Below are 12008 nucleotides of genomic sequence, written 5' to 3'. Positions count from 1 at the left end.
TGCTGTAGCTTTGAAAGAGAAATGTTGTCCCATTCTTGCCCGATATACAATTTCAGTTGCTCAACAGTTCGGGGTCTCCTTTGTCATATTTTATGCTTCATAATGCACCAAATGTTTTAAACGGAAGACAGGTCTAGACTACAAGCAGACCAGTTTAGCACCGGCCTCTTTTTCTACAAAGCCATGCAGTTTTAACATTGTCAGAAAGCGGTTTGTCTTGCTGAAAGAAGGAAGGCCTTCCCTGAAAAAGATTTTGTCTGGATGGGAGCATATTGCCCTGAAACGTGTATATATCATTCAGCATTAATGATGCCTTCCCAGATATACAAGCTACCCATGTCATGTGCACTAAAGCACCCTCATACCATCACAGATGCTGGCTTTTGAACTGTGTACTGATAAGCCAGATGGTCCTTCTCCTCTTTAGCCTGGAGGACATGGTGTCCATGATTTTTAGAAAGAATTTCTACTTTTGATTCGTCAGACCTCGGGACAATTTTCCACTTTGCCTCAGTCCATCATAAAAGAGCTCGGGAAGGTGGCGGTGTTTCTGGATATTGTTTATATCTGGTTTTAACTTGCATTTGTGGATGCAGTAATGAACTGATTTCACAGACGATGGTTTTCTGAAGTGTTCCTGAGCCCATACAGTGATTTCCACTACAGACTCGTTTCTGCTTTTAATGCAGTGTCTCCTGAGGGCCTGAAGACCACAGGCATCCAACGTCAGTTTTCAGCCTTGTCTCTTGCATACAGAGATTTCTCCAGATTCTCTGAGTCTTTTCAGGATATTATGTACCGTAGATGATGTGATCCCCAAATTCTTTGTAATTTTACATTGAGGAATGTTATTCTGAAATTGTTGCACTGTTTGCCCACACAGTCTTTCACAGAACGGTGAACCCCTCCCCATCTTTACTTCTGAGAGACTCAGCCTCTCTGGGATGCTCTTTTTATACCCAATCATGTTACTGACCTGTTGCCAATTAACCAATTTTTTTTTCAGCATTACACAACTTTTTTCAGTCTTTTGTTGCCCCGTCCCAACTTTTCTGAAACATGTTGTTGACATCAAATTCAAAATGAGCATATATTTTCCAAAAAACAGTAAAAATTTCTCAGTTTCAACATTTGATATGTTGTTTTTGTACTATTTTCAATGAAATCTAGGGTTTCCATGATTTGCAAGTCTTCACATTCTGTTTTTATTGATGTTTTATACGGTGTCCCAACTTTTTTGGAATTGGGGTTGTATTTGATGTGAAAATTTCTTCTTCTTGAACTCATAAAATCTGCATGATTTTATGCATGGTGCTTCTGCCACATGATTGGCTAGTTGGATAATTGCATGAATGACCAGGTGTACAAGTGGATGATGAGTGTAAGTAAACCATAAACACACTGTTCTTCAGTTTGTTTCTCTGGGGATACTAAAACAAAGTGTTTCCTATCATGGATGGTTCCAGGTAGAATCCCCAAATAATAATAAGGTTATTATGAATAACCCTAAGAACTTTGCAGGAACATATTTTTAAGAGTAAAAGCATCTGGTCCATTTCCGTGATCCGTAAGCATGCTCTCAACACTTTTATATATTGTCTTTGTGTGTGACAGGGGTCTTTCCGGTGTAGTCACTGCAAGCCAGGATTCATAGGAAACCAGACACAAGGCTGTAAGCCTGAGAGGTCATGTGGGAATGGGCAGCCCAACCCTTGCCATGCAAGTGCTGAGTGCATTGCCCATCGGGATGACAATATTGAATGTGTTGTAAGGACTTCAAAACATGTTGTACTTACAAAGCTCTATGAATTGTACTGAAGGTGAATCTTATGTATTAGAATTTATCTGAAACACCCAAATGAGACTAGTAACTCAAATCTTTGTATTTAGTGTGGCATTGGTATGGCTGGCAATGGATACTTATGTGGAACAGACACAGATATTGATGGCTTCCCTGATGAAGAACTGCCATGCTCTGACAGAATCTGTGCTAAGGTAAGAATAAACAGGTTCACAGAATATCTGAATGTGTTCTCCAAATCCAACAAACTCAGTGGAAGGGGCTTTGCAGGATAACTGTCTCACAGTACCCAACTCTGGCCAAGAAGACGCTGATCAGGATGGTATTGGAGATGCATGTGATGATGATGCAGATGGAGATGGGATCCTGAATACAGAGGTAATTACTTACTTTGGTCAAATCATGACCAAAATGTGTGTAAAGACTGGCTAAGGTACAGTACTTTCTACTAACACATTGCTCTTTGCTTCACTAGGATAATTGTGTGCTTGTGCCAAATGTAAACCAGAAGAACACTGACCAAGATGATTATGGAGATGCTTGCGATAACTGTCACTTAATTAAAAACAATGACCAAAAGGACACTGACAGTGATGGCAGTGGTGATGAATGTGATAATGACATTGACGGTGATGGTATGTTTGGCATGAGTGTAACCCTTTGGTTTATTTTCAGTTGGCCTTTTTTTTATTTTTATTCAACTGAGATTCTGTTGTGTTCAGGCATAAAAAATGACAAAGACAACTGTGTGAAGGTTCCCAATGCTGACCAGATTGATCGAGATGGTGATAATGTTGGTGATGCATGTGACAGCTGTCCTTATATTCGCAATCCTGATCAGGTCTTTTTCTCATGCTGTATATTACTTCAGTCTACCAGGAACATACTTTGTCTCGGAGAGAAACTCACGATCCCCACTTTTGCACTTTCAGATGGATGTCGATAATGATTTGATTGGTGATCCTTGTGACACCAACAAAGACAGGTATGGGCAAATTGTTGGACTTGATTTGACTGGTGATCCTTGTGACACTGATCAAGACAAATTTGGACAAAATGGTTCCTGATACATTTGTTTCAGTCTCTGGCTGAGAGCTTGTTGCTTTTTTCCCCAGTGATGGAGATGGTCATCAGGACTCAAGAGACAACTGTCCAGCAGTCATAAACAGTTCTCAGTTGGACACGGACAAAGATGGCAAAGGGGATGAGTGTGATGATGATGACGACAATGACGGCATTCCTGACCTCCTTCCTCCGGGACCAGATAACTGCAGACTCATCCCCAACCCGCTCCAGGAAGATTGGGATGGTCAGTTTTAGCACCTTAGCTTTTCAGTCAAATGTTATTTTATAATCTGAAGCTCACTTCCCACATACATTACAGGGGACGGAATTGGAAATGTCTGTGAAAAGGACTTTGACAACGATACAGTCATAGACCCTATTGATGTGTGCCCTGAGAATGCAGAAGTCACCCTTACCGACTTCCGAGCCTACCAGACTGTAGTGCTGGACCCAGAAGGAGATGCACAGATTGATCCAAATTGGGTGGTGCTTAATCAGGTCTGATTTGCTACCTCCTACTGTTAAAAAGAAACTGAAATTTGAGCTTATTATAAAGCAGCTAATAAACATTTTCTTTCAAACAGGGAAGAGAGATCATTCAAACCATGAATAGTGACCCTGGATTAGCTGTTGGTAATCTACAAACAAAACTAAAAACCTCCAAACAAAGCTTTCAGAATGAAAATCTGATTTTAATGTATACACAAATTTAACCTTCTTTTGTTCTTGCATGCAGGTTACACAGCATTCAATGGTGTGGACTTTGAAGGGACGTTTCATGTAAATACAATAACAGATGATGACTATGCTGGGTTTATCTTTGGCTATCAGGACAGCTCTAGTTTTTATGTAGTCATGTGGAAGCAGGTGGAGCAGATCTACTGGCAGGCGAATCCCTTCCGAGCTGTGGCTGAACCAGGAATCCAACTCAAGGTACAATGTGGTTATATTGATTTACCCATATAAAATCAAAATATCCACTTGGCGGACGCTGGTTACAGATCAATGTACTGAATCTGCCATAGGATCCCATAGAAAATATAAGTCAATGAAATTCTTTCAGTGAGGCATCGACTGGCTTCACATGAGATTTTGATGCAGGCTGTGCTATCTACCAAAAACAGTTTACGTTAAATGAACGAACAGCATGATACTGTAGTGAGATATTTGATCATTTGATTTGCTAAAATATTTCATTTCAGTGTAACTATGAGCTTATATGCAATATTTGTCTCCACCGAGTGTAGCTAGTCCAACATAACTGAGTGCTCTGTCGTGAATAACATCATGTCTAAATGGCAATCACGTAACCCAAGTGAAAGAACTAACTGAAAAGATGCTAGTTTAGCATCATTGGGGAATATCTGTGGGTATATTCCGATATATGTGCAACAGTAACAGGGCTAATGAGATTACAAAAATAATGTCTGTTAACTAGTGTTGTAGTCAAGACCACCTAAACTGGGACCAAGTCATGACCAAGACCATCATGTATCAAGATCAAGTCAAGACCAGGACCAGACCAGTATGTGTTAAAGAGGTGGGGGAGGAGTGACAGCTGTTAACAGGAAGAAAATTTTCAAGTTAGTAATGAGTCACGTTATTGGTTGCATTTGAAACAGGAAATTTTACATCCAATCGTAGTAACAATATTAATAAATAACTCAAACAATGCATTGGCAATTTAATGAAATCTCCGCAGTTGTGGTCTTGACTGGGCTTGAAATAAAATCCCAAGTCCTCTATGTCTGAGACCGAGACAAGACCGAGTAAAAATGTGGTCGATTCCGAGATGAGACTAAGACCTTCATAAAGTGGTCTTGAGACTGGTCTCGAAACCAAGACCAGTCTCAAGTACTACAACACTCCTGTTACCTTCATGTAACTGACTTGGATGAGTTCTGTATATTAGAAACTGGATCGGTAAATTTGAAATACTGTCACGAGCCCGGAATACCCAAACATGTTGGGTTGTTACCAAATGAACTCCATAATGAAAGAAATAACCCAACTAAACTGCCTAATAGATGACTTGCAACCAGGTGATCAAAACGTGCTACGTCATGAGCGTCCGCCCTCATGGTGGAAATACAAGACAAATAGGATGGCAGCCGCTGAAAGTGTGTCTGTAAACAATGCTGAATTTTCTCAGTATTACCACGATTTGAATGGTCCAGTGAAGATTCGATACAAAGAGAAGATAGATATGTGTGGGTTTTGACCCATATTATTTAAAAAAGTCAGACTTTCCTGAAGATAAGATCCTTCTACCAACCATCGAGTACCCAGATATCGCGTTCTATCTGGTTTGGCTACTGAAGAATCAAGTCCGACCTTGGCTGAAACCACGGGCGATTGCTCTAAGACAACGAGGGAGGCTCAGCCTCCTCTAAAAATGACGAACATCGTGTAGGATGAATTGCGCTAGGCTTATGTTATAGCTGACCTTATAACATTGCTATTTCAGATCCAGAATCATAGAAATATATGTGCTCAACCCAACTACAATGCGAAATCATTCCATTATAACTTTCCCCAGTTCGCCTAATGTGTGCGTGAGTTTTTCCCCCTTGTGACAGCGCGATGCAGCCCAGCCTCAGTGGACTTCAATGGCATTTGGGAGCTCTGCGCTTTTCAATCTCAAAATGCAAGACGATTATTGGACAAATACTGCGAAAACGCCTGCCCACGGAGTCTCACGGACTCCCAGCCTCAGTGGACTTCAATGGCATTTGGGAGCTATGCGCTTTTCAATCTCAAAATGCAAGACGGTTATTGGACAAATACTGCGAAAACGCCCGCCCCACGGACTCCCAGCCTCACAGTGGGAGGGACATGGCAAAGCTTTCTGCGAGGAGACTGGTGATTGGTGAAAGCGGCCGGATATTTTCTTTGATTGACAGCTCGTTTCAAATATAGACAGGCAGCGGTGAATCTCAGTTCAGTCCCATGCGGATTCACAAGTGCTGTGGTGTATTGTAAGAGATCAGCTTACATTTCGATTTCATTCATTACATACGGTTTCTACCAGCTTTTTTAGTTTGTATATATTTTCATTGTAAATAAAGTGTAGTGTTGTCAAGTTTGCTATCTTAGTTCCAGAAATTTTGTTTATTTGAGTGACTGAACTTGAACTTGAGGGGGCTAGTCAGCTAGCAAGAAAGCTGCGCATGGATGCCAAGCATTGCTGATTTAATTTTGGCCAAGCCATTTGCCAGTCTTCCTTTCGAGGAAAAAATTTAAATTAAAGAGCAGGGTAGACCAACGCCTCAAATTGACTTGGTGAAAAAGGTAGGGAATAATACTCGTTCCTTTCAGCTCTCCTGGTACGAGAAAGTGAATTGGCTAACAGCAAGTGACCCACATCAACAACAGTAAATAGGCTACTTTAGTAATATGTCATGGATGGACCAAAAATATAGAATCTATTTAAAATGTTTATGCTGAGTATATTATATTGGAATATATATTTTTCTGGATATGAATTAAACACAGCTACAATTTGGAAAACATTTTTAAACAAAAACACAGCCGAGAACATTTCACACTACAGACCTGGATTAAAAATGAAGGGTTATCAAAATTGTCAATAAAACATTTCTCAGTCAAAATAAGTAAAATATAGGGAAAGTGTCATTGAATGAAATGTGTGGCACCCAGCTCTATGTTTGGCTCCCCAAGGTCAGTGCTTGTGCCTATTCCAGAACACTCTGCTGTTACTGCTGAGGTTCCTGACAAAGAGCTGCTTTCAATAATGATCAATTTTTAAACAACATGCCACAATTTTAAAATATAAAATGTTAAAATATATATCCCCCCCCCCCAACACCACCATCATGTATATTGGACAGTAGGCTAATGGGCCAAAAGAACCTGTTATTTCACAGTTTGTGACCCTGCCAACAATCAGCCAGATCAGAGGCAAGAGTATGGGCAAAATTGATGTGTTTTTTCTTTTAAAATCTGGAAATATCGTAACCGACCAGTCTCCCCTGTTTGAAAGACTACCAGCCGCCACTGGCTGAAACACAGCCCATTTTCTGAGTGGGTGCCCAGTCTGGATTGTTTCTATCGTATAATTTTGCTGGCGCTCCTCGAAGCGAAATGTTAACACACGTGTTAAAATTATAACAACGACCGAGTGAACCACTACAAGAAAACGCTCATTTTATAGCAAAATTCTAGCAACACGAAATAAAATTCTTCCATGATATTATCGAGAAAGCTTTTGAATCTCACCTGAGATAAAATGATTACTGTAAGCACGAGCTGTTTTGGTTTTAGCCTCTGTTAGATCAGCCCTGCCGATGTCGTTCAGCCGTGCTCGTCTCCTCTCCGTACTAAGCCTCAGAGTTTCCTCGCCGTCTTTCCAAATTACGGATGGAATTCTAAAAAATCAGAAGGTGCCACGGCCGGGAGTACTGTTGTGACCACAATCATATACAGCACAAAGATATGGCAGAGCTAAAAGAACGCTTAAAGCAGTGGAAAAACAAAGAGAGTTGCGCCCGTGTGACTATGTTCTGTATGGAATGCCGCTTGACCCCGCATTTGTATATCCACCAACATGGCCGACATCCGGGGTTCTATTTTGCTTTGACATCACTTGCAAGTCAAGGATATGCGTAACCCAGTAGTTGGGTTAAAGAAGCAACCCAACATTTTTTTTACAATGTAGTTTGTTTAAATTTTGGGAATTAGAATCGCCTAAATTCAGGTAAGAACCACGTCAATTACAAGCAGGTAAGATCAAATATAATAACAGGATTAAAAGAGAAATTCTAAATATGGATACAGACACTGATATGAATATTTGAGCACTCAACAGATACAGATACAGAGAGTGGCATTGTATTACACTACAAATAAGGATATTTGTTTGCAGTATAGTGGCAGCTGGGTACTCTATCGTCAGTGACAGCTGAACCTGTCAATCTCCAACGAAAAGTCTAAATAGATCCAAAAAGATCTACAGTGTTGCTTTACTTTTCACTGTGAAACTGTTGGTAGGCTGTGAAATCCAACACAGGGCCAGGAGAGAATCTGCGAAACTCATTGTGGCACACAGGTGATACTGCCAACCAGGTGAAGCTACTGTGGAAAGATCCGAGAAACGTGGGCTGGAAGGACAAGACTTCTTATCGTTGGTTCCTGCAGCACAGACCCCATGATGGGTACATCAGGTAAAACAGGAGTGATGAGTGCTTCATCTACAAAGATAACTCTCTGGCTAACTCCCAGTCACAACTGAAATTAGACTGCTGTAATCTGTCAAACAAATATTTGTATCTGAAAAAAAAAAACCAATATTTAATTCTTGGTCACACATTCAGGGTTCGGTTCTATGAAGGCCCAAAGATGGTTGCAGACACAGGGATCATTATTGACACGACCATGAGAGGAGGCAGACTTGGAGTGTTCTGCTTCTCACAGGAGAATATCATCTGGGCCAATCTGCGCTACCGATGCAATGGTGATGGTTTTTTTGGGTTTTTTTTGTTATTACTATATAAACTAGAAAATCTCCAACAACCTGGAATGAATCACATGATAAAGATGTTGAATAAAGTGTCTTGCAAAAGTATTCATCCCCCTTGGTGTTTGTCCTGTTTTGTCGCATGATAAGCTGGAATTAAAATGGATTTTTGGAGGGTTAGCACCATGTGATTTACACAACATACCTACAACTTTAAAAGTGAAAATTTTTGTTTTACTGTGACACAAACAATAAGTAAGATGAAAAAAAAAAAAACAGAAATCTGGAGTGTGCATAGGTATTCACCCCCCCCAAAGTCAATACTTTGTAGAGCCACCTTTTGCTGCAATTACAGCTGCAAGTCTCTTGGGGTATGTCTCTATTAGCTGAGCACATTAGCCACCGGGATTGTTGCCCATTCCTCAAGGCAAAACTGCTCCAACTCCTTCAAGTTAGATGGGTTGCGTTGGTGTACAGCAATCTTCAAGTTAGGCCACAGATTCTCAATGGGATTGAAGTCTGGGCTTTGATTAGGCCATTCCAAGACATTTAAGTGTTTCCCTTTAAACCACTCCAGTGTAGCTTTAGCAGTACGTTTAGGGTCATTGTCCTGCTGGACCATGAACCTTTGTCCCAGTCTCAAACCTCTGGCTGAATCAAACAGGTTTTCCTCCAGAATTGCCCTGTATTTAGTGCCATCCATCTTTCCTTCAGTCCTGACCAGCTTTCCTGTCCCTGCAGATGAAAAACATCCTCACAGCATGATGCTGCCACCACCATGCTTCACTGTAGGAATGGTGTTCTCAGGGTGTTGGGTTTGCGCCACACATGGCATTTTCCATGATGGCCAAAAAGATCAATTTTAGTCTCATTTGACCAGAGACTCTTCTTCCATGTGTTTGGGGAGTCTGCCACATGCTGTTGGGCAAACTCCAAATGGGTTTTCTTAAGAAATTACTTTTTCTGGCCACTCTTTCATAAAGCCCGGCTCTGTGGAGTGTATTGCTTAAAGTGGTCCTAGAGACAGATTCTCCCATCTACACTGTGGATCTTTGGTGTCTTTGTTGCATCTCTGATTAATGCCCTCCTTGTCTGTGAGTTTTGGTGGATGGCCTTCTCTGGTCAGGTTTGTAGTGGTGCCATGTTCTTTCCATTTTGCTATAATAGATTTAATGGTGCGCCATGGAATATTCAAAGTTTTGGATATTTTTTATAACCCAGCCCTGATCTATACTTCTCCACAACTTTGTCTCTGACCTGTTTGGAGGCTCCTCGGTTTTCATGTTGCTTGCTTAGTAGTTTAGCAGAGTCAGGGTCCTTCCAGAACAGGTTGATTTATACAGACATCATGTGACAGATCATGTGACACTTTCATTGCACACAGGTGGATCTTAATCAACTAATTATGTGACTTATGAAGTGAATTGGTTGGAGCAGCTCTTATTTAGGGGTTTCATACGGAAGGGGGTGAATACCTATGCACACTCCAGATTTCTGTTTTTTCATCTTAATTATTGTTTGTGTCACAATAAACAACAATTTTCACCTTTAAAGCTGTAGGCATGTTGTGTAAATCAAACGGTGCTAACTCTCCAAAAATCCATTTTAATTCCAGCTTGTAATGCGACAAAACAGGACAAACATGACGGGGGATGAATACTTTTGCACAATACTGTATTTTTCCAAGAATAACAATTTCGTTGCATACATTTTAATGTTACTTGTACTTAGGGGTATGAATATTATGTTTTCAAAAGATGATTGATTAACTAATAATAGAAGTTCTGATGAAAATCATTTTGTTCGAGCAAAGATTAGTAGATTATCCAGTCAAACATTTGAATCTATAATTGTTCCAGCTCTAACATCCATCTGAACTCCTCTTCAGATACCATTCCGGAGGACTTCGACACATACAGAGCCCAACACATCCAGCTGCAAATTTAGCCTCAGTCATCATCCCAAGTCTTAAAATCATTTTATCCTTCACATTGACTAGTGGTTCTTCTTGACCAATGCTTTTCAAAGTGTGACTTGGAGACCTGCAGGGGTCAGTGAAGGATTTCCAGGCGGTCCCATTAGGTTATTAGTGTGAATATTACCTTATTAAAGTATTTGGTGGGTAACTTGAATTGAACGGGTGTAATCTGAACCTCAATAACAAGTAGGCCTATAAATAATGCCAAAAAATGTCCAGTCAGTGGAAAGTTAATTGAATAGAAGCTCTCTATAAAAGTCATACAAATAAGCAAAATATTAGTGCACACATATAAATTATGCTCATGAAATAAATCTGCATTGAATGGGTCCATGGAATTTCATTTAACAGTTAAACGGAACTGGAGTTACAAAAAGTTTTATCGTAGACCACTCTATTGAACTGCACATATGCTAATAAGGTGAATGCTGTATAAAGCAGCTATATGCCTCTACTGTCATCATTTGCATTCATGCATTTTCTTTACCCTTCGGTACCTAATCATCACAAAGATGAAGACGATCAATAGCTACTGCATTTAAGCAGAACGTGAAGTGTATTATTACTGTACCAGCTGATCTACACTGTGGTGGTAACCTAGTAATGGAAATAAACATTTAAATTTGCTACCGGGATATTTCCTTTATGTTTTTTTCCCCTTATTATTTCAAGCAACACTAAACAATACAAACTGTGATGATAACGTGGCACTGAAATCACAACCACGGCAGTTTAAATGTATATATTTTAAAAACACATACAGAAATACAGATTACAAAATATAAAGGATGTAATAAGAACGATCTGATATATGCAGCTGAGACATCATGCACATCCATAGTTAGCATACTTTGAGAACGCAAAAAACATCACTGAGACTATGTACAGAGAGAAAGTGGCCTTCTACAACCATTTTCCACAAACATGAGTCAAAGTATGGACCACACCAGAAAGTCTATACAGTTACATGAGATCTACACCTAGAAATAATGACATTTTTTTAAAAACACCTGTCAAAGTGTTTCCACGCATAGCTGGTTAAAAAGCTCCAGCCGACGATGCTTTTCTCATTACATGTATTTAAACTGCATAATAAACAGCACTGTTTCTGTTCTGACTGCAGATTTCGTTTTAAAGTGTGTCCTTTAAATGTTCTTATGAGCAGTTTTAATGTCACGATTTTCATTTTCACACCTGCTCCGACATTATGTTTCGGCAAAATAAAATGCTCTTTAATGAGTAAAGAAATGTTTGGTGGACATAAGTCAAATCTACTCTATTCATTTATATCGGCCACACTATCACTCGAAAAGATTTATCAACTAATATTCTGGTATTAGAGAACCACTTCCTCATTGTTATTACTATAACGGTGGAAAATTGGTATATATGAGAACCATAGCAGCTGCCCAGCAGTCCTCTTAAGGCTTATTAGGGAGGTTGAAGGAGGCTCCTTTAAAGGGGCTCTGCGTTCTTAAAATAACACTTCCAAAATGAACTGGTTTTAAAATACGGTTCAAGAGAAAAATCCAGAAGAGCCTGTTCAACTACTATTACCACATATGAGGAAAACTACTATAGCTCTAGAGGACAAAAGATAGATAGATAGATAGATAGATAGATAGATAGATAGATAGATAGATAGATAGATAAAATATACATTCTGGCTGCATCTACCATATATACTG

At 39.8% G+C, this 12008-nt stretch overlaps 1 protein-coding gene across 1 annotated transcript in view; it reads left to right on the top strand.

The window, feature by feature from the left end:
- Positions 1-10597, top strand: part of comp (cartilage oligomeric matrix protein) — a 35453-nt gene extending 24856 nt beyond the window's left edge. The window contains exons 9-21 of the mRNA XM_060940674.1: positions 1615-1767; positions 1891-1995; positions 2072-2179; positions 2277-2436; positions 2524-2642; positions 2734-2786; positions 2917-3110; positions 3186-3364; positions 3451-3499; positions 3603-3799; positions 7877-8049; positions 8200-8339; positions 10231-10597. Coding sequence (XP_060796657.1) covers positions 1615-1767; positions 1891-1995; positions 2072-2179; positions 2277-2436; positions 2524-2642; positions 2734-2786; positions 2917-3110; positions 3186-3364; positions 3451-3499; positions 3603-3799; positions 7877-8049; positions 8200-8339; positions 10231-10289 — 1689 coding nt within the window. The 3' untranslated portion in view covers positions 10290-10597. The remainder of the gene's footprint in view (positions 1-1614; positions 1768-1890; positions 1996-2071; positions 2180-2276; positions 2437-2523; positions 2643-2733; positions 2787-2916; positions 3111-3185; positions 3365-3450; positions 3500-3602; positions 3800-7876; positions 8050-8199; positions 8340-10230) is intronic.
- The last annotated feature ends 1411 nt before the right edge of the window (positions 10598-12008 follow it).

This window comes from Neoarius graeffei, chromosome 15 (assembly GCF_027579695.1).
Source record: "Neoarius graeffei isolate fNeoGra1 chromosome 15, fNeoGra1.pri, whole genome shotgun sequence".
NCBI classification, from domain to species: domain Eukaryota; kingdom Metazoa; phylum Chordata; class Actinopteri; order Siluriformes; family Ariidae; genus Neoarius; species Neoarius graeffei.
This window is presented reverse-complemented; position numbering and strand designations above follow the sequence as displayed.